The 21,289-nt window shown below is 36.8% G+C and overlaps 1 protein-coding gene and 1 long non-coding RNA gene across 4 annotated transcripts; one reads left to right on the top strand and one right to left on the bottom strand.

The window, feature by feature from the left end:
* Window positions 1–4,714: 4,714 nt before the first annotated feature.
* LOC308706612 lies at window positions 4,715–10,293 on the bottom strand. 2 transcript variants are annotated; one of them, XR_014032053.1, is made up of 4 exons: window positions 10,247–10,293; window positions 9,913–10,155; window positions 8,278–8,475; window positions 4,715–5,591 (listed from the first exon to the last, which is right to left on the bottom strand). It is a non-coding gene; the product is annotated as an uncharacterized lncRNA (long non-coding RNA). The 2 variants fall into 2 exon arrangements; XR_014032054.1 differs by having other exon boundaries at window positions 8,327–8,475.
* On the top strand, window positions 9,643–20,862 carry tha1 (threonine aldolase 1). 2 transcript variants are annotated; one of them, XM_081392371.1, is made up of 8 exons: window positions 9,643–10,101; window positions 10,880–10,963; window positions 11,255–11,343; window positions 12,206–12,391; window positions 12,673–12,810; window positions 15,096–15,288; window positions 16,175–16,505; window positions 16,593–16,714. In XM_081392371.1, exons 1-7 carry the CDS (start codon window positions 9,855–9,857, stop codon window positions 16,480–16,482), a joined length of 1,245 nt encoding a protein of 414 aa, XP_081248497.1. In that variant the 5' UTR covers window positions 9,643–9,854; the 3' UTR covers window positions 16,483–16,505; window positions 16,593–16,714. The 2 variants fall into 2 exon arrangements, 1 of the variants encoding a protein (XP_081248497.1); XR_014032052.1 differs by adding an exon at window positions 20,389–20,862 and having other exon boundaries at window positions 9,739–10,101; window positions 16,175–16,633.
* Window positions 20,863–21,289: the final 427 nt, after the last annotated feature.

Genomic DNA, 21,289 nt, shown 5'->3' with positions numbered 1-21,289 from the left:
GTTTGTGTGTGAAATCTCAAAGGAGACTACTAGCAATTTTTAGCATTTGTGAGGACTATGTGAACTCTTTGCAAAAGCAAAATATAAAGGGAACTGGAAGTCTACTGCTGGAATGCATTGAATTGCATTTTTATTTTTAATTATTTAAACATGGTTTAGCCTAAGTATAGAATTATATGAACTCACAGTCTACATTACAGTATCATGGTTTTATAATAAAACCTGTAAATCACTCAACTTGAACTGGTTATCTAAATGGTGTCACTCAACAGACAACTGTTTTAAGCAAACCAGTCGAAATGTGGCCTGCGGCAATCAACTTCCCAGCAGCCGCTGCCTCGTTTGATTCCAAAAGTTGTCTGACTTGTTTTTAACATTTGTTTTGGTCACAGATACTTCTTGATCCATCATCCATTAGACACAGTTCTCCTAAAATGAATAGAACTGGATTAGACTGACATTTTAGCTGCCTTTTCAGGAATCCCAATGGCTATAGGCCTTGAATCCCTTGGGAGAATAACAACTGCCTACACAGGAATTTAAGAGCTTGAAGGATTTAGCTGTACTTGTACACATGCCAGACTATCACCTGTGACTTATCATAATGTCTGTTTCTCAATTCTAAGAACGGTAATATTTACTTTTTTTTTTACATGAGTATTTGTGTAAATGAGTATTGAGTTTAATTTTATGTTTTGTCAACGTTAAGGTTCTTCTAAATATGCCAATTACAGGCTTTCTCCAGGCATTTATATCTTTATTAAAATGATGGCAAACAAAATGGCAACTGTTTACGAGCCGTCACATATTTGCGGGCTTACAGCGGGAATCTCTTGAAGTTACGTTGTCCGCCCACAATAACTTCTGGGATTTTTAATGGTTCGATTCTCTCAAGTCTGCACTCGATGCATCCTCGATATCAAGAACACATCCTGGTACTTTCATGCGTTCTCTGTACTTGCATTCTTGAGTATTGGAACCGGACGGTTGATGATGACATAGAATAAGAACACAAGGACACAAGATCGGTAAAGGAAGCATATTGAGAAACGGCCAATATCTTTGAACACAGCCACAGGGTCTGTTATATATCATGCTTAATATATAGTAAACATGGTATCACAACATTAGCCAACACAGAATATTTTAGGATTCCTGGAATAAAATCAGAATACCACTCTAAGAATCTAAGAGGGAACAAGGGAGGCATAGAATGTGAATATGTGTTGGAAAAAAGCCCCTCAAGCATGTTGGTTTGCTGGTTGCAATGCAGCTCCATCTGAGCAACATATGGCCAGAAGATTCGTAAACGGTTGAGCCAAAACCCAGACTTCCATGTTTGTAAAATGATACCTCATCACAAAACCACAGCCTATGGCCTGTCAATACTTATCAGCAGGAAACACTGAGGGCAACAGAAACATGCCTTCGTAACTCCCCCTTCGTGGAATTTTTCTAGCTGATTTATACTCCCCTTAAATTACGTTACTTCAGTTTCCAATGATCAAACAAAAGCACAATTATTTTGATTTAATTGTAATAGCATGGGAAACTAAAACTGTTTTTCTGAGAAGCAATTAGCAGGACTGAGTCAAGCTATACATTCAGTGGCACAGTTAGCATAATGACAGTCTTTACAGGCTGAACAATAGACAAACTGGTTTTAATCTCTTCTATTCTATGGCTGTGTTTATTTCAGATTACTGGAAAGTTGCAGTTTTTTGTTTATTAAGCATTTTTGATTCCTAGCATACATGCTACTTGCGGTTATGGACAAATTGTGCAACTAGTCTATTGAGGTTAGTAAAACTGAACACTATTTAAATACTAACACTCCTACATAACTTTCTCTTTCTTAACACATAACAACAATTATAATCCTGCAGATGCCCAAGACAAGAGACCTGATACACACACCTAAGAAAATGCATTACCCTCCATTTCATGCCAAATAATCTGCAGTGCAATACAGAACGTACTCTGATACTCATGGAAAAGTTTTTGGTACGTGCTGCATAAATGCACCTGGCAAATTTACCTCACAAAATGTCACATGACACTGTCTCGGCCAATGAGCAGATTGCTCAAGCAGAGCATGAAAATAAATGAGGGCAGCGAGCCCCCTGCGCTCCACGCTTTATGGTGCTCCACTTCAGGGAAACCATGTGACTTTCCAGAGAGGGGGAGAGAGAGAAAAGGGGGGAGGGAGAAAGAGAATGACAGTGGGGAGGGTCGAGAGGAATAGGGTCAGAAAGGGATATTTGAAGATGGATTTCTTGGCAAAGAATGCATGAGGAGAGAGTATAAAGGAGAGTACACTAAATATGTGAGTAAGAGAGGAGAGAGTACCTCTGAATGAGAGTGAAGAGAGATCTGCATGATTAGATATCACATTGAATAAAGTCACATTGAAAAATTGAGCTGTGTTTACATACATATACATGTATGTATGTATGTGTGTGTGTGTGTGTGTGTGTGTATGTATCATTATTGGAAGTCAAAGGTATTTTTTATTTTGAAATCATCAAATTAAACTGGGCCTTCTGCAGATCATTTGCTTTAAAGGAATAGTCAACACAGAACATTTTGTCATCATTTACTCATTTTTCCAAGGTAACAAAAAATGACCATCAACACGTAAAAGTTCTTTTATATACAAAGGAAATATCGCTGACTGTCAAATGAGGTTAGGAACGGATCCTAGGACCCCAAACTATAAAAAACTAAATAAAACCATACAGCTAGTTGTTGTGCAATGCAAAAGTGATCTGCATGTGCTATTGAATTGCAGACATATATTAGCTGATTCTGCATGCATAAAATCAACTGCACTGAACATAATGCTCCAATATTATTTGGAGCATAAACACTTCACAGTGGTTACTTTACTATCCTTTAATATTCATGAAAAGTGGTGCCTCCTGTACCAGCTGAACTAACTCACCTAATTTGCACTTTTGCACTCACCTGCTTTTCATTTCATTTGTTTGGATTTTGCACGTTTGAGGTTTCGCATTGTGAAAAGAATTTGGACAGGCATACAAGGATTCGTACACAGAAGTGTGCTCTATCCACTTCCCGATTCATAAGAAAGAGTCTGATGATTATGAAACGTATAGAAACAAAGCAATATATTGCTGAAATGTTGACAAAGAGGAAGTATAGAGGATGTTTTTTTGTCACTTTATGGAAGATATTTTGAAGGAAAAACAAAGAAGAACACACGACTGGAAAATCTATGTGGCTCACTTAGCAGATTGTAGTTTGCAAACTTTATAAGGTAATAAAAATGATGCTAAGTCAGAGTAACTTTTGACTATTTTACTGGATTGTCAATGTTTATGTAATCCATGCATACATAAAGCATGTTTTAGCAGTGCTGCTCAGACTCTAGAGAGTTTCAAAGGCGCCAAGCACTAGTATTGTCGGCCCAAAGTTTCAGACCAGCTCTGGGGAAGTAAATTTAACTCTGCTGTTGAACTGAGAAAACATGTTTATGAAAACTTAACATAATTCCATCACAATGTCCCTTCAGGTTAGAATTAGCCAGCAAACTTGGTGAAATTTTGCACACACTACAAAGCCTTTTTTGACAGGAATCAAACATTAAGTCATCCACACAGATTATTCTTAAGCAGTTTCCTTTGGACCAAATCATTACAGTCCTTATTGGGAATATGAAAAGGCTTTACACCACAGTCTCTGGTCTGTTGCAAAAAATTGTGCTCATGTGCAATAAACATTCATTAGCCAAGAAATCACATGACTAGGCGGGCCTTAGTCGTAATTTCTCGTCAGAATGTCCTAACCGTAAAAGAGTGAGCAAAACAAAGGCATTTTCGAGTATTACCAAAATCCTTGAGATTTGACTTCCTCTACGGAACTGAAGACAAAGGTACCACAAGCTTCAGGATGTCTCTGATTGACATTAGGTCATAAAGTTGGTTTATTGGGAAGTTGGAACCCCTTTCTAGACCAATGCAGGTGTTGTGTTTTTATGAATGCAAACTTGCAGGAACACAGTGGATCCTTTCAATACTTAAAACTACCAAAACAGCAATTAGATTTAGGATTTTATGTGGATTAATAATAGGATCTATAGCAGGAAATATCAAGACTTAATTATCATAAACGCCTATTGAGAAGGATAAAAAATGGCCATACTGGTCTGCATTTATTTGATAAAAAAATACAGTGAAATATTATTACAATTTAAAGTAAATGTTTCCTATTCTTATATATTTCCAAATATAATTTATTCTTGTGATGGCAAAGCTGAATTTTCAGTCAGTCTTCAGTGTCACATGATCCTTCAGAAATCATTCTAACATGCTGATTTGCTGCTCAAGAAACATTTCTTATCATGCCGAAATGATGTTAATGTTGAAAACAGTTTACCAAGATAGGAAACCAAGATACATTTGCTGCTGGTACAAATTTGCTGCTCAGGAAACATTTATTATTATTATTAGTTTTAAAAACTGTGAAAAATGCTTACAGGATTACTGCTATTTTCATTCTAGACTCTTTGATGAATATAAAGTTCGAAAGAACATAATTTATTTGAAATAGAAATCTTTATATAAATGTCCTTGCTGTCACTTTTGATCAATTTAATGCATCCTTGCTGAATAAAAGTTGAAATTTCCTTAGTATATAAACTTACCAACCTCAAACATTTGAACGGTTTATGAATTACAACATTGTACTTTTTATATGGTGGAGTTTAATAAGAATGTGACCTCTGACCACATTCATCATTATGCAACATCTTATGACTCCAGATCAAAACAGACATCAGTCCACATGGCAATTCCAAAGATAAGAGTGAACTTTATTGGACGTGCACGTTGCAAACATTGTTCTGGTGCCAAGCCATGAGGGTAACACCTCATTTACCGCATTCTCTTTTGATTGAGGTCATTACTAAAAGTGTGTTGACTTAAGGGAGACAGATTGCACCCTTGAAAGAGAAAGTGGAAGAACACCACCCACCGTCCGCAAACAACAGCAGCTCACTTGTGATATACACATTTGTATGGTCTATTTTCAGCCCCAGGGTTTATGGTTATTGGAAAGGCGTTGCCCTCTCTCTCCTTTCCGAGAAGGAGTCAATATTTCTCTGTCTCTGCCTCCATTCACAGCTAATCCAATTTAATGTCAGAAAAACGGCCCAGCTGAGAGCGGAATGGCATATTTCCTAAGACATATAGGGCAGTGCATACATACACACACACACACACACACACACACACACACACACACAGCAGCTGTGCCTCCTCAGCTGAGAGCAAATGCAGGGTGACAGGCAATTCTTCTTCAATGTGGCTTCTATTGTCTGTGGCTGCAGTTTTGTTATCCCGAGTTTCTGCACTCTGAAGCAGGATGCGGCAGCTGCAAGAGCATTTGTGACGGTCGCATCACGTCGATGTATTATGCAGATGAGACCGAAGGATCTCGGAGGAAATGGAAAACTCGTGTCCGACGGTAATGCCGGGCTTCCTTATCACGAAAGGTACCACACCAGATCAAATGACAGGCTCGCTTTCCCTCTTTTATCTCTCTTTCTCAGCCTGTACAAACAAACACACCTGCACACAAACACACACACAACTACAGTACCCATTCCAGTAAAATTACACAGCGTGTCATTTCCCTTCTAATTGTTCTGCCAATAAAAGCTAGATTAACAATAATGGATTAAAGCATGACTTCGAATTACAGTCACCTGTACTCATGAGACATTCAATGCAGTTTGAACAAAAACAGCCTGTGACATGTGATCCTTCAGCTTTTACTGGAATACCTGCTGCAGGATTCCACACTCTACCAGGAAGGAAGTGAAGATGTTTGAAAATAAACACACATGCATAAACATCACAAAAGAACAGTTTGTAAGGACAGAAAAGATTAGTCTAATTATGATGGTGCACTGGTTTTACTGGTAGTGAGATTATATAATGTGAATACAACTAGTAAAGTGAGACGCTTAAGCATAATCATCTATCATTATGTATATATAATCATGAATAGTATGCGATGACATTATTTGGACCATATATTTAACAAGTGATCAGAATGTGGAAAAATACATACACTATAAAAATTTTATGTAATTTTAAACGCTGTGGTAAAAACCTGTTAATGGATTAACAGCAAGTTTCCTTACTCTATACAGTGAAAAACTGTAACAGATCTAAAGGGACAATTTCACAGTAAATACTGTTAAATGTAAAAAATTTGGAAGAGAAAAAGAACAAATCATGTTATTTATTTAATTTCAATAACTATGTTTCTTATAATTACATTAGGGCTTTATGCCACATCTTATATTGTTAAATGAATGTTTATTGCATTGTTTTAGTGTCATGTGTTACCATGACGGTGTTTTGTATTTGTGTGTCTGACCCCATGCTTATCTATATATCAGTATTTAGCTCAGCTTGTGAATAAAAGCTACTTGTGATGAATTTTGATTAATCATGTGGCATTCTCTTTAACACCTGTGTTATTATATATTATATTATAAAGGCAAAAAGCTAAATTTAGTAATTTGGTTCTGAATATTAACATTATTCAAGTTAATGAAATTCAAGTTCATTCTGTGAAACCTAAAATGATGTAACCATATTTTAACTGTAAATTTCACATTTTTTAAACAGTGTAGGAAATCTTTATTTTACAGAGTGATGAAAACTAACCAAAATATCCCATTAGCATAAGGACATAAATCTATATTTTTAGTAAAACTTATTCTAAATAAAAGTTTCATGGCTGATGAGAGATGTGTGTATACGTGGACAAAGCACCTTAGGACACAATAGCGGCAAACAAAAGGGCAAATTGTTTTCAAACCAAGTCGAATCTGAACCAGATCTTCTAGTTTTGGTGTTCCACTTGACCACTTGACCTGTAAACGCCACCAAAATAGAGCTCCAGATCCCAGGGCCTGTGATATCAACGTGTACTGTGATGATTGTGCTAAATCTTGCGTTCTATGTTTAGCTAGTGCTTAAAACTCAAACCGGGAAATGATGAGCCCTAGGCTGTGTGGCTGTATTAGGTTAAGTGATGTACCTGATGACAGCTTTATGTCATGCTCTCAAGGCTGCAAATTGTATTAAACATATGAGCTGCATTAAAAAAATGTTTTAATACAGATTGAAGACTAAAAGCGTTATTACTGAAGACAGACGAAAACTATTCTTTTTTTTTTTAATAATTGTACTAGTAGTAGCATTCATCACATGACAAAAAGTATTATTTAAAATGACTTTTGAAAACTAAGAAATTAATGCAAACTAAAAACTTAAAACTACAGATAGTTTTCTTTAAATTTAAAAATAGTATTAAAACAGAAACACAACTCAACCTTGTTCCTGACAGACTCTGCTATTAAGGATTCAGGCGTCTACTCCACAAAGGAAACCATTTTCATATTTACGCAAAATGTCAACATGCACATAGCAGGGCTTATCAGCACTGAACTGAAAATTAAAACCCCAGAACATGTATATAAAAAGTATGAAATACACAAACTGCTGATCTAAACACTTGCTCTAGTTTTCCTCTGAGAACATTTTCCCAACCCACTCCACTAGAGTAAATATGCAGCATTTACAATAACATACAGTCTGTGCATGCATAGTTTTGGTCAGGAGAATATGCAATGCAATCAGCGGGAGAATCTTAGCGTGGTGAGAAAAAAAAAAATAGAAGAATGAAGGGAACTCTTTCAAACTGACTTCCAGTAAACCCTCCTCTTACTGCAACGGTTTCTCTCACAACAGGGAGCTGTTTCTTCAGACACACAGGAAAAAAAATAATCATATGCAGCTCATTTACGGGCACTAATCCAGCAGCTGCAGTAAAAGAGAAATATATAGAACGTGCTGTGTCTAAAAACAATCTGACTTTGCGTGATTATTTAGTGCTTTTGAGTGGACACTCTGTGATGACAGATCCATATTTACCGCTATATATAAATCAACAATAGATCAGTCCATGGTGCATTAACAGGGTTTGAGCTCTCTAAACAATCTCCTCGTATGTCAAAACTCAAAGGTTATGTTAACCTCAAACTGAGAAGTAATTCAAATATATGGACCGTATGTTTGAATGCATGATGGGAGTCTTCTCGCCACACACAGATCTCTGCTGCACCACTAGTCATGCCCTACAACCAGAGCAGTCTGGCATGGGATGGATGACAAATGCTCTCATTTGAATATAATGTAAGAATCGGGTGCCATCTGGCACACCCTAGCTCTCACCTACCCCCACCCTCCTGCCTCTTACTGGAAACCCAGACAGCTGCTCGACTCACTTTCACAACCTCTCCTGACACCTCCCGCAGGGTTTTATTCGAGTCGGCCTGGCAGAGCTCAGCTGCTGGAAACACAGCCGGTAAAGGCCAGGAAACCTCCGCTGCTGACCGTATGACATCACTGCAGCGGGTGGACAGGCCTTTCAGGTCTGAGAGAGAGGAGCGGGTGTAAATAAGATTGTGTTACTCACAGCGGTGAGAATGCGAGCGTGACACTCGAGCATCAAGCGGAATTAGAAGCCGTGCTGACAGTACGGTTGTGATGTTATTTTTGATTTGCAATTAAGAGCTATTAATGGGAAATGGATATTTCAGTGGCCACACATATAGATAAATAGGCATCATCTTCAATAAGGCATGCAGTCACTCAGCAAACACGCATGTCGTGATTAAATGACATTGCTACACATCTGTGGGTGCATATTTTAAAAGTCAAATTGTTTTTTAGTTACATGCAACCAACCGATATTTTAGTAGCATGACATTAAGTCAGCATATCTAAATATCCCTGCTACAAATAATTATGTTCTAATAGTAAACCCCTTGTAATCTACCATCATATATTATGCAGCATGCATGGACATTTGGGGATATATACAGTATCTGTAAAATACTGTTAATATAAATACAAATACAAGGGTTCATTGTTAGCAATGTTAGGACCATTAAATAATATTAACAGATATAACTTTTATGTATTAATAATGTAAATGAATATTAACTAAGCCTACTAAATGCTTAGTTAGTTATTTCAGTTAACTAATGTTAACAAATGGAACCTAATTGTACAGTGTTAAAGTGCAAAGTCACACTTACATGTAATTTAATAATGTCATTCCCTTAGATACAAAATATCACAATATGGCATCTGCAAACAAATGATGCAAGATCTTTTCTCAGAACTAACTTAATTTCCTCAAAGCCCTCAAGTTCACGCAGGGGTGTATAAAGTCACCAATGATGTTGTTTATCAGATTAACTTTAAACATGTTCCACAATTTGATGACTAAAGGAAGTGCTTGTGCTAATAAAATGTCACTTAGTTTGATGTTTTGTTAATGCAATGGAACGCTATTTTGAGTGTGGACTACGTGATGATATAGGGCCGACTTTTTGAGGTCACTAGCTGTGTGATCAGTTTGCTCCATAGCCTAGAGACATTAAAAAATAATTTAAAAAAATCATCAAAGATCATTTCTAATAATGGAAGTTGCATTTTGAAAGATACTGCTACATAATGCAGCTCAGACACGTTCGAATCCATGAACTGCTCAAGTGCTACGGAGCTAAAATGTTAAACATGAGTGCCCACAAGTGGACAAAAATGAGTATAACTTTGTAGTTAAAATGTAGTTTTGATAAGATAACTAACTGATCGATATTTTTGAGTTCCATTATTCATGTCTGGAAGCTTAAAGCCGTTTACATCAATGATTATCGAATACAGTAAACCAAAGTTCAGGAAAGTAGTGTGAATTGACGCACTACTGCAGAATTCACCGTTACATTACAGTGCAAACAAGAAGACATGAGCTCCAAAACACTAACGCTTCCAGCTCGTTTAGTCCGTCATTGCTTACACAAACCTCGTCGAGTTGTTTGCGTGGATCCGGTGCGGCTGTACTACGGGTCTCCGCAGGCGGCTACGGGATCAGCTGTTCGCACGGTGGACCTCCGCAGCGACACCGTCACCAAACCCGGATTAGCCATGCGCCGAGCCATGGCCCAGGCTGAGGTCGGAGACGATGTGTTCGGAGAAGACCCTACGGTCAATGGTTGGTTAGATATTGACACGCAGTCACTGTTGTGTGTGCTTCTGTTGTGACAATCTAAGAGGTTTCAGACGTGTTTAATTGGGATTCATCAGTTAAAAGCATAAAAACAGATGCTGAATAGCTCTCACATGGTGTTTACTCTTACCCGCTGTTTCTGTAATGGCCATGAGAGGGCGCTCACATCAGTTAAACACTTTTTAATTTTTTATTATTATTATTTTTTATGCTCGATTAACAATAGCATAAGAACATTGCCAAGGGAATACATAAAGATAAACACAAATTGAGAATAGTTTCAAACAAAAATCTAAAAGTTATATAAAAAAATATAATCAAAACGGTAGTTGCTAAACAACTTGACAAGGACACAGATATTATTCATGAATAATGAATAAATATGATTGCATCTTTTGTTAAATAAGAACTACTTTTCTTCCGATTAGCTCTCATGAGCTAATATCAGATTACATAGCATTACATTTCAAGGTGTTATACACCTTTTTGAGTTAGGATAATGTAAGGATTATTCAATTCAATTTGATGGAATTTGACTATACAATTGAAATTCGTAAATCTTAGAAAAAGGCTTACTTTTTTGTCATAATTCTGTTTTACTTTACAATCAATTCTATATTAAATAATTAGTATGTGTACTAATCAGACTTGAGGTAGTGTTTATATGCGCAATGCAAAACAGTTGTTTACATATGTTCATGCATTAGGACATTTAGATCAGCATATTTTTATATACATTGTATTTTTCCCATTCTTTCTATAGAACTGCAGAAAATAGCTGCTGATATGTTTGGCATGGAAGCGGCTCTATATGTCCCCACAGGAACGATGAGTAACCTGATTGCAGGTGAGATTGCAGGATAGTGCCCAGGGCTATTAATAAAACTTGTTTACAGTTGTCACTTGGTAAAAGCTTATAGGTAAAATTCACACGTATTTTGCAGTGGCTGTGGTCGGCATCACTGCCTAAAAGCCGCCTCTGGCTATTCAGTTCTGATATTTGAAAATGATACTGATTTGTGCTTTAGCTCACAGAAATAGCTCACTATTCAAGGAATTGTATTCTTGTTAGTGACCAGATGCTGCAGTAATGTACACATATGTTGCCCTCATGTTTTTTTCCTTCTTTCTCTCTCAGTTATGGTTCACTGCAGAGAGCGGGGTGATGAGATGATAGTTGGTGATCTCTCTCATATTCATGTTTATGAGCAAGGAGGAAGTGCACAGGTATGAACCAATGGGGGATATATTTGTATTCTTTTTCTCAGAATTGTATTTAATATTCTTGCCATTTAAATTGAATTAAGTAATGCATGACAGCTGCGTGATTTATGTAACATATTCATAAAGGTTATATTCTGCTATTTTATTCCAAAAGGTTAAATGTTTTTTCTACCACAGAATGCTATTAAACACAATGATAATTTGAGATGTGGTGGAAATTATCATGATGATTTAGAAAGAAAAAATATATATGATGCATGTACACTACCATTCAAAAGTTTGTGATCAGCAAGATTGTTTACTGAAAGTCTCTTATGTTAAAACCATGTTAAAATGTGAGTATCAAATATGGTACATAATACTTTTGAGGAACATTTATTTGTGCATCTATCTATCTATCATCATTGTATTGCATTGCATATGTTTTGCTGCCCACAATAAAAACTTAAGAGCTTTGATCATAAAACTAAGCATTCAAATAAAATCTTACCAATACATATTATTGGGAGATATAGAGGGACAAAGAATATCATTTCATCTTATTTTTTGTCCGTATAAATATCATATTATAAAATTATCACTTAAATATAAAATTGAGCTGTTTTTTTTTTACTGTCAAGTATGACCTCCATATTCTACTGATGTCATACTATTTGAGCCATACAAAATATTATTATAATTTAAAAAAAAAGAATAGATTTTTCTGACTACTATTTCATATGCCAGGATTTAATTAACTAGTGGGAGTATGAAAAGTGTGTTTTAAGAGAGCTTTTTTTTTGAAAAAAGTGCCCATAGTTGAAAAAACATCTGTGTACCACATTATCAGTAGGATGAAAAATGTGTGTGTGTTTTTTGTTCACAGCTAGCAGGCGTCCATTCTGCAACAGTCACCACCCTTGGCGATGGCACCTTTGACCTAGACCAGCTGATCTCCAAGATCCGTCACGGTTACCCTGACCCACACTACCCACGCTCCCGCCTGGTTTGTGTGGAAAACACACACAATATTCAGGGAGGGCGCGTCCTCCCACTCTCCTTCCTGCAGGAGGTTAGATATTAGTTAAACTTAAGTTCATTAAACATGTGTGAGAGAGAGAGAGAGAATATGTTGAGGCAGCCAGACACCTGGGGCTGAACTCTGAACAATAGGACACAATCTCTCCATTTAGTAAACGAGTGATTAAACAAAGACTGATTTATTCAGCACTCTAGCACGAACAGGTTCTGCTTTAGATTTGACAAATGAGGCACATCCACACTACACCTTTGTTCATTGATTGAATTGAATTGCACTGAATTTATGTCTATACCTGTGTCTCTTGCTCAAAGCTTCGCTCTGTAGCGGACAAGTTTGGTTTGGCTGTCCATATGGATGGAGCGAGGCTGATGAATGCAGCTGTGGCTCTTGCCGTCCAGCCATCTGTTATACTGCAGCATTGCCACTCTGTCAGTGTGTGTCTGTCAAAGGTAAGCAATCAAAGGTTTAGGGTCCACTTTAGTGTAATATATAATATTTATGTTATTCTTGCATGGCTCTTTTTATACAGGCTATGTAATCATGAAGTTCAGATAGTTGTTCTGGTTCATTCAGTTCTGCTACATGTAGTGTACTCAATATATGTCTAATATTAAGTTAATTATATATTAATAGGAGGGATGTTAATACAATTAGTTGATTTAGTACAATTTATTCTTGAAAATATATTTACTTTAAATAATTTTAAATAATATAAATATTTTATTCATTATTTAAAAGGATTTTAAAATGCATTATAGATATATATTATTGTATATATTTAAAATAAATTATGTTCTTTTTGAACTTTGACGAGAGAAATTGTGCTGAATTGTTTTTTTTTTATAATATACATACATATATATATATAATATTTGTTCTGATTAATTTTCTTGAATGGCTAGTCTATCAGCACAATGTAGTGTGATTTATTGTAGCTGCCGGTAAGGCCAATGAAAAGGAAATAGAAAAACATCAATTGGAAATTGAAACTGTATAGCAACTGCAGCAACAAATTCACCTAGAACATAATAGTGAAATTTTCATAATAGGAAAAATGTACTTATTAAAACCAGCAGTAGCTTTCATGCTCTGGGAAGTGCTTTTCTAGGAAAGTTATTTCAGTCATTTTGAACAAAACATCTCCAGGCAGTGAGAGTTTTCCATCAAAAAGCAGTGGAAATCAGTTTAAGTGAGAGGCATTGAAAATGACCTTGTTAAAGTCAGTGCCTGTATGGTTTATAACCTGCATCCTGAAGGTGTCTCACGTCCAGATAATCAAGTCTTATTTTTAGTCATATCATCAAAGTGTGATACTTTCCTCTGATAACGCACCTCTAATCATATCATATCATCTAGGATTTGAAATGTCCTCCCTCATTACTCCCCTGGAATGAACTCAACGTCACAACTCAGATCAAGTCGATTGAAGAGACCCTGAAGTAAAACCTAATCACTCTCAAGTCTCAACAAAATCCTTGGAGTAGATTTCAACAAGCGTATTTGCATTTTAATTACAGAGCTTGTTTGCAGCTAGCTAAACAAGCTACTCTCTGTCACCGAATTTTCCTCGTTCCCTCTTGCTGAAAGACATTAAATGTAATTGAGGCTTATAGAAAAAGATCACTGATATGAATATCAAATCACTTCTGCCTGTTTTGATGACAGACATATGGGGAAAAAGCAACTATCTGTATTCCATGTGTCCTTTATAAACGTGTGCCTGCATGCTAATATATTATTATTGTTAACGTAAATTCACCAAGAAGAACATGTTCCTGGATTAACATCCTTGTTGATCCTGAAACAACATATCAATCAACATATCAGATTTGAGGGGTAGTTTTTAGTTTAGGCTTACAACAAGGGTTTGGGGCTTCTACACTATTCTTATTCACCATAAATTATGGGTAGGGTTAGGTTTAGGGGCAGGGATAGGGTTAGGACTATGTTTTCACACGTTAGGGGTTTTCACACCAGATGGGTTTAATTTTGCATTGAGCAGGTCACCTTATAGGAGCCAACATGCTTAGATCACATGACCGGCCAAATTAATCATTTCATCTCAGTACCTCTGATATCAGAGACATCAAAAAAAAAAGAAAAAAAAAAGAAAAGCCATTTCAAGTTGGAAAATGGCTGTGAAAAAAATAAAATCAAAATGGACTGTTATTGGTGTGAAAAGAACTTTACTAATATAAGTTGATTTCAGGGCTGTGTTGCTATTGTTAATTAAGATGAAAAACCTAAACAAAAAAAAAAACTTTTTTTTTGAATGACTGAAATAAGTTTTTTTTTATTACTAAAACAAAATAAATAAATAATTAAAGCTAAAAAGACAAAAAAAAAACTATTAAAATTCACAAGCACATAAAAATACTAATAAATACTATTATAGTATATAAATGCTACTAAAATAACAGCTTCCGAGAAGAACATAAAATTAAAGTATATGAACCTTTTAGGCGAGTTTAAAAAAAAAACTTTTTAACACTTAACGTTCTGTGTGAATGACCCTCAGCATATTAAATGTGTCAAGATGGATGCTATTTGTAAATTTGCATCCATTTAATACAATCATTATATCTGAACTGCACTGCATAAGTTTTCTTTCATAGATTCTCTTTTGTTTTCTCTATCTCTAATTCCCTATGTATTAAATTTCATGCAAAGAGCTGGAAATCTCACACAATGCAGAAACAAAAAGGCTCATTTGATCTGACTTGCTCTTTGGCAGGGACTCGGGGCACCTGTGGGCTCCATGCTAGGTGGGTCAAAAGATTTCATACAGAGAGCAGTGCGTGCCCGCAAGGTACTTGGCGGAGGAATGCGCCAATCGGGTGTCTTGGCAGCAGCTGGTAAGATTGCCCTGTCAGACATGATTGGCAGACTGGAGGAGGACCACAGGAACGCCAGACGCTTTGCTCAAGGTGACAGAACCCCATAGATTTCCTTGAACCCTCAGCATGACACTACACAAGCACTGTACACATGATGCTTTACTACAATAGTTAGCTTGAGCGTGAATAGCTTTCATGAAATATTCTTAGAACATAATTATTATAAAAGAATCAGAAGGAATATATTAGGCATATAAAATACTCTTACTCGCAGTAGCTGAAATTAGTTAATGGCACCACCGTTTTGTATGTCATCTAATTATGCTCATTCTCATTTGGCAATAATGCATACTAAACCTGTCTGACTGAAAAATCTGACACTAAAAGCATAAAAAAAGTCAGAACTGAAGAGGTTTGGATAAATAAATAAAAATTCTCTGGAATATTTCACTCAAAACTAAAAGTCATTGCGGTAGTTATTCACCCTCGTGTTCTTAGAAACCCGTTTAAAGTTCTTTCTTTCAGGGTAGACAAAAGGTGTATTTTTCTGCTTTTTTCAGTAGTCATTTCAGAGGGCTCAAAAAAAGATTGTTTTAATTATTTATTATTAAATCGGACAGATTCGGTCCTTGAGTCCTTCTGCTCACTGACTCAATGAATGCAGCTTTTACAGTTAAAATTACATAAGTGAATAATGACTTAAATGACGGTTTGTTCTTCACACAAAGTGACTGTATGACTCCAGAAGTCTTGGGATATAGTGCACGAGTCATATGGACAACACACATGATACTTTTATGCTGCTGTTGTGCTTGAACATTTCAGTCCCCATTCAGCGTCTTGAAAAGAGCTGTTTAAATTTCCTTTATCATTTTTAATGTCTCATTTTGGGTTCCATGGAACAGGTCCAGTTTAAATATCCTGAGTTAAAAATACATAGAGTCTAATGTAACGTCTCTCACCTTCTCTTTTAAAGCGCTGATAAAGTGTGACCCTTCTCTGTACCGGGTGGATCTGACCACTGTGGAAAGCAACATTTTGAGGTTCTGTCTGCGGGACCGCCAGATGAGCCCAGCGGAGTTTTGCGAACGGATGGCAGGTGTAGATGAAGAAGAGGTGAAGGCTCTGGGACAAGGGGTCCGGGTTCTGATGTTCCCCCATGTCGGGGACACAGTCAGGGCTGTGTGGCATCTGGACATCAGCGAGGAAGACACTCAGCTGGCTATACAGAAGGCTCAGTTTGTGGCCCAACAGCACAAGCTCAAGTCTGTCAGGGCAGCATGAGAACACCCCTTGACCAATCAGAGGTGCCTTTACACCAGTCTTTTGGACCTTTCAGAAACTGTAAAACTGTAAAAACAAGCATTACTATATTAACTTTTTTTGCACTCCAGTTTGACAGTCAAGATTCACCCACTCAATTCAGCTGTGAGAGGTATAGTACACCCACTTAGTGTGCCCACACACACACACACACACACACTTAATTGTTTCTCACAATAAACTATTGTGATTGACATTTGAATCTTGTTTAACTGCACACTCTATGAGCACCAGAAGCAGTTTAAGGACTTTTTAAAAAGATACATTATGGCTAGTTCTATTGTTTTTATCATTGAGTGTTATATAAGAATTTCCCATAAGGATGAGACACATTCAGTGTAGAGACGGATTGTCATGACAACAAAGCAGAGATTTACTGTAGTAGTGGATATCACAAGGTGCTCAGGGCCACAGTTAACTTTATTACTATAGCATGCAGGAGGTAAGAAATGCCTGGGTATACTTTAAACAAAAGACGTATCCCTAAACTGGGTTTGGGCGTATCATTTATTCTGTTGCTTATTTGCTGCATCTTTACAGTCCAGTAGCCCTGGATATTTACAGTTAATACATTGTAAACAATGACAACCTGTCAAGAAAATGGGACAAATCATGAAGTGGATATAAGATAATTGTTTAATTGTTGGAATACTCATTTCCACTATCTGGGCAATAGTTTAAATCAACTGGTGATCAGCTACCTGGAAGAGGACGTGTGTCTATATTGGCCCCACACACTGAGGAGGATGGCTTCAGTCACCAAACAAACTGTAAGGTTCAAAGTTGGAGAATTGCAGATGCCAGTTGGGTCTTGGGGTCAGAAAGTCTCCAAAACTATGATCAGACCTCACCTATAAAACCACAACTTGTTTGGGAAGGTTGCAATAATAAAAAAGGCCTTTGGTGACATCAAACAGCAATCTCATGGACCTACGGTTTGCCAGGCATTACTGGAACTTTCATTGGGACTGTGACTGTGGGTTTGGTGTAAACAGAAACATAGCCACGTGGAAAAAGTACCTGATCCCCACTGTGAAGTATGGTGGTGGATCTTTAATAATGTGTAGCAATTTTTTTCTCTCCAAAGACCCTGTACAACATGTTAGGATACACAGTATCATCAAGTACAAACAGATATTAAATCAAAACCTGGCTGACCCTGTCAGGAAACTTAAACTGGGCCGTAGCTGGATCTTCCAGCAACACAATGATCCAAAGCACATCTCAAAATAAACAACAGAATAGTTCACTGACCACAGAATGAAGGTTTTGTCATGGGCATAGCATCCCCTGATGGATGAGCTGAAGAAAAGAGTCCACAAGCATCTGGAGAGTTTCTGTATGGAGGAATGGTCTCAGATCTCTTGCCATATGTTCATCAACCTTATTACACATTATAGGAGATGATCCAGAAATGTTTTCTTGGCAAAGGGAGGTTGCACAAAGTATTGAATGAAGGGATGCCAATAATTGTGGAATACATATATTTCTTGTTTCAAGACAATAATTTTTCTATCTGACTTTAATTAAAGGTTAAAATTTTTTTTTATATTTAGAATGAAAGACTTAAAAGACAAATGGCAAAGACTAATTTTCACAGTCAGTTTTGCGCATATTTACCAAGGGGGCAAATATTTGTGGAGCATACAGTATATATTTATTTGAAATTAATGTTTTGAAAAATAAAATTTTAAACAATGGAAAAAGTACATGATTTTTGGAGTGCATAAGGAAAAACTAGCAAAATATTTAAAAACCTAAATAGTAAAACTGTTGAATGATGATCATCTCATTGGGATGCATTAATAATCATATTAAACATATATATGTATTTAAAATATATATATATATATTGGATGACCAGTATTTCTATTCTACTAAATTTAGACCAGACTGAGGTATTTCTTATTGGACCAAAAACCTTTACACACATAGAATTTCTTAGAATACAATTTTCAACTATAAGGATGTGCTGTTACTTCATCGTCTACAGTTAAAGGCCTGGGTGTTATATTAAACAGCAAAGTCTTTCAAAATCCATATTTCAGGTGGTACAAAAACAGCCTTCTTTCACCTCAGAAACATTTTTAAGAGCATGCTGTTTCTAATGCAGAAAAGCAAGTTCATGCATTCATGACCTCTAAACTAGATATAATGCATTACTAGGTGGTTGTCCAGTTAGTCCAAAATGCAGCTGCTAAAGTTCTTACCAGGTCAAGAAAATATGATCATATACAGTGGGGGAAATAATTATTTGATCCCCTGCTGATTTTGTAAGTTCGCCCACTTACAAAGAAATGAAGGGTCTATCATTTTTATGGTAGGTTTATTTTAACGGATAGAGGCAGAATATCAACCAAAAAATCCAGAAAAAAAAAACCATTATATAAAGGTTATTATTATTCAGAAATGGATGAAATAAAAAATTAAAAATCAATCGCCTTCTGTCTGGAGCTCCATGCAAGATCTGGCCTCAAGGATGATCATGAGAAATGTGAGGGATCAGCCCAGAACTACACGGGAGGAGATTTTTAATGATCTCAAGGCAGTTGGGACCACAGTCACCAACCAAACAATTGGTAACACACTACGCCGCAATGGATTGAAATCCTGCAGCGCCCGCAAGGTCCCCCTGCTCAACAAGGCACATATAGAAGCCCGTCTGAAGTTTGCCAATGAACAGAAAGTGCTGAGTTCAGATGAGATCAAAATTGAGCTCTTTGGCATCAACTCAACTCGCCGTGTTTGGAGGAAGAGAAATGCTGACTATGACCCTAAGAACACCATCCCTACAGTCAAGCACGGAGGTGGAAACATTATGCTCTGGGGCTGTTTCTCTGGTAAGGGAACATGACGACTTCACTGTATTGAGGGGCCGATGGACGGGGCCATGTACCGTCAAATCTTGGACGAGAACCTCCTTCCTTCAGCCAGAACACTGAAGATGGGTCGTGGATGGGTCTTCCAGCATGACAATGAGCCAAAACATACCGCCCAGGCAACAAAGCAGTGGCCTGGCAAGTCTCCAGACCTTAATCATATAGAAAATCTGTGTAGGGAGCTGAAACTACTAGTTGCAAAGCGACAGCCAAGAAACCTTAAGGATTTAGAGAGGATCTGTAAAGAGGAGTGGACCAAAATCCCTCTTGAAATGTGTGCAAACCTAGTGACCAAATACAAGAAACGTCTTACCTCTGTGCTTGCCAACAAAGATTTCTCCACCAAATACTAAGGCATGTTTTGCTTGGAGATCAAATACTTATTTCACTTACTGAAATGAAAATCAATTTATAACCTTTATATAATGTGGTTTTTCTGGATTTTTTGGTTGATATTCTGTCTCTTTTCGTTAAAATAAACCTACCATAAAAATTATAGGCCCTTCATTTCTTTGTAAGTGGGTGAACTTAGAAAATCAGCAGGGGATCAAATAAGTATTTCCCCCACTGCAACCACAATTTTATCATCTTTTACTGGTTGCCTGTTAAGTTCTGTATCGATTACAAACTACTGAGCTATAAGGCTCTAAATGGTTGAGCTCTTGTGTATTTAACCAATCTTCTATCACCCTACAACCCATCGCGTTCTTTAAGGTCACAAAACTATGGGCTTCTTGTATACCTAGGATATCTAAGTCCTTTAAAAGAGGAGAGACTTCCTGATAATGTTCAAGGCTCAGACACACTCTCCCAGTTTAAATCTAGACTAAAGACGTATCTCTTTAGCCAAGCATTCACATAATGCACCTCATAACCTTGTACTTCAGTTATATCAGATGAAATGCACATGACTGTCTTTTTTCCTTTAAATGTTATGAACAGCAGCTACACTAATTATTTTCCATTTGCTTTTATGTCTCTACCTCAGGATAGAGAGTATGCCAGCTCCAGTTTGGATCCAGACTTCAGATCCCCCAACATCTGTGAAGAGAGGAGCCATCCCCTGCAAGGACTTTAGATGATGCCAACTCTGAATCAGTATTCATTACTGCCACATTTTCTATATATTGTTATCTTTATAATTACAACTTGTAAAAATTGCTTTAATGAGATCATTGTTTCTGCCTATGGTTATGAATACATGATATTAGCTAACTGCATGATTTGTATTATTTTAGAACAGTACATTTTTTACATATGGACATAACATTGACAGTCACCTCTGATAACAGATTACTCTTGTGATGTAGAAACGTGCGTTTTTCTGAAAAGCTGCTTTAAAACGACATGTATACAAATGTAAAACGCGCTATACAAATAAATGTGAATTGAGTGTGCTGCATGTGGTTGCATAAATACCCTATGCAATTGATAGGCACAATCAATAGGCTGCATATGAGTGAAACATGTCATGATGGAAAAATACTACCTTTATGGACTGAGCCACGAGGCCACACCAAAGGAACATTAATTTCAGCCTTGTGTGGTCAGCTAGGCTCTGATGGGGACGTGTACGACTGATGGGGGGGGACTAATCAACTACTTGTGGAGGAGGCCACAAAAACAGACTGGCTCCAACTGAAATTCAAAATTATTCAGTGAGGGCTTGAGTGCTATTACTAGACTCAATGTATTCATCTAAGAGATGACAAAAAAAAAAGCACGTCAACAAAACATCATTTATAGGTTGTGAATAATTCAACAAAAAAAACATTTACATGTTTGGGATGCAGTAGTTTGGAAATCTGTCCTTTCAGACCAGCCTGGACTTTAAGTGAAACCTCTAATTTACACAAATACTAATAAGGCATATGAACAATAATCAGTTT

Source organism: Scardinius erythrophthalmus, assembly GCF_964197995.2.
Source record: "Scardinius erythrophthalmus genome assembly, chromosome: 18".
NCBI classification, from domain to species: Eukaryota; Metazoa; Chordata; class Actinopteri; order Cypriniformes; family Leuciscidae; genus Scardinius; species Scardinius erythrophthalmus.
The sequence above is the reverse complement of the archived record's forward strand: the minus strand, read 5'-3'. Positions and strand labels throughout refer to the sequence as shown.

Bases quoted from the DNA above. Each gene is read 5' to 3' on its own strand.
- tha1 (XM_081392371.1), top strand. From the start codon at position 9,855: ATGAGCTCCAAAACACTAACGCTTCCAGCTCGTTTAGTCCGTCATTGC. The intron at 11,344-12,205 runs GTATGAACCAAT...TTTTGTTCACAG, and splicing joins AGCAAGGAGGAAGTGCACAG to CTAGCAGGCGTCCATTCTGC. The intron at 15,289-16,174 runs GTGACAGAACCC...TCTCTTTTAAAG, and splicing joins CGCCAGACGCTTTGCTCAAG to CGCTGATAAAGTGTGACCCT.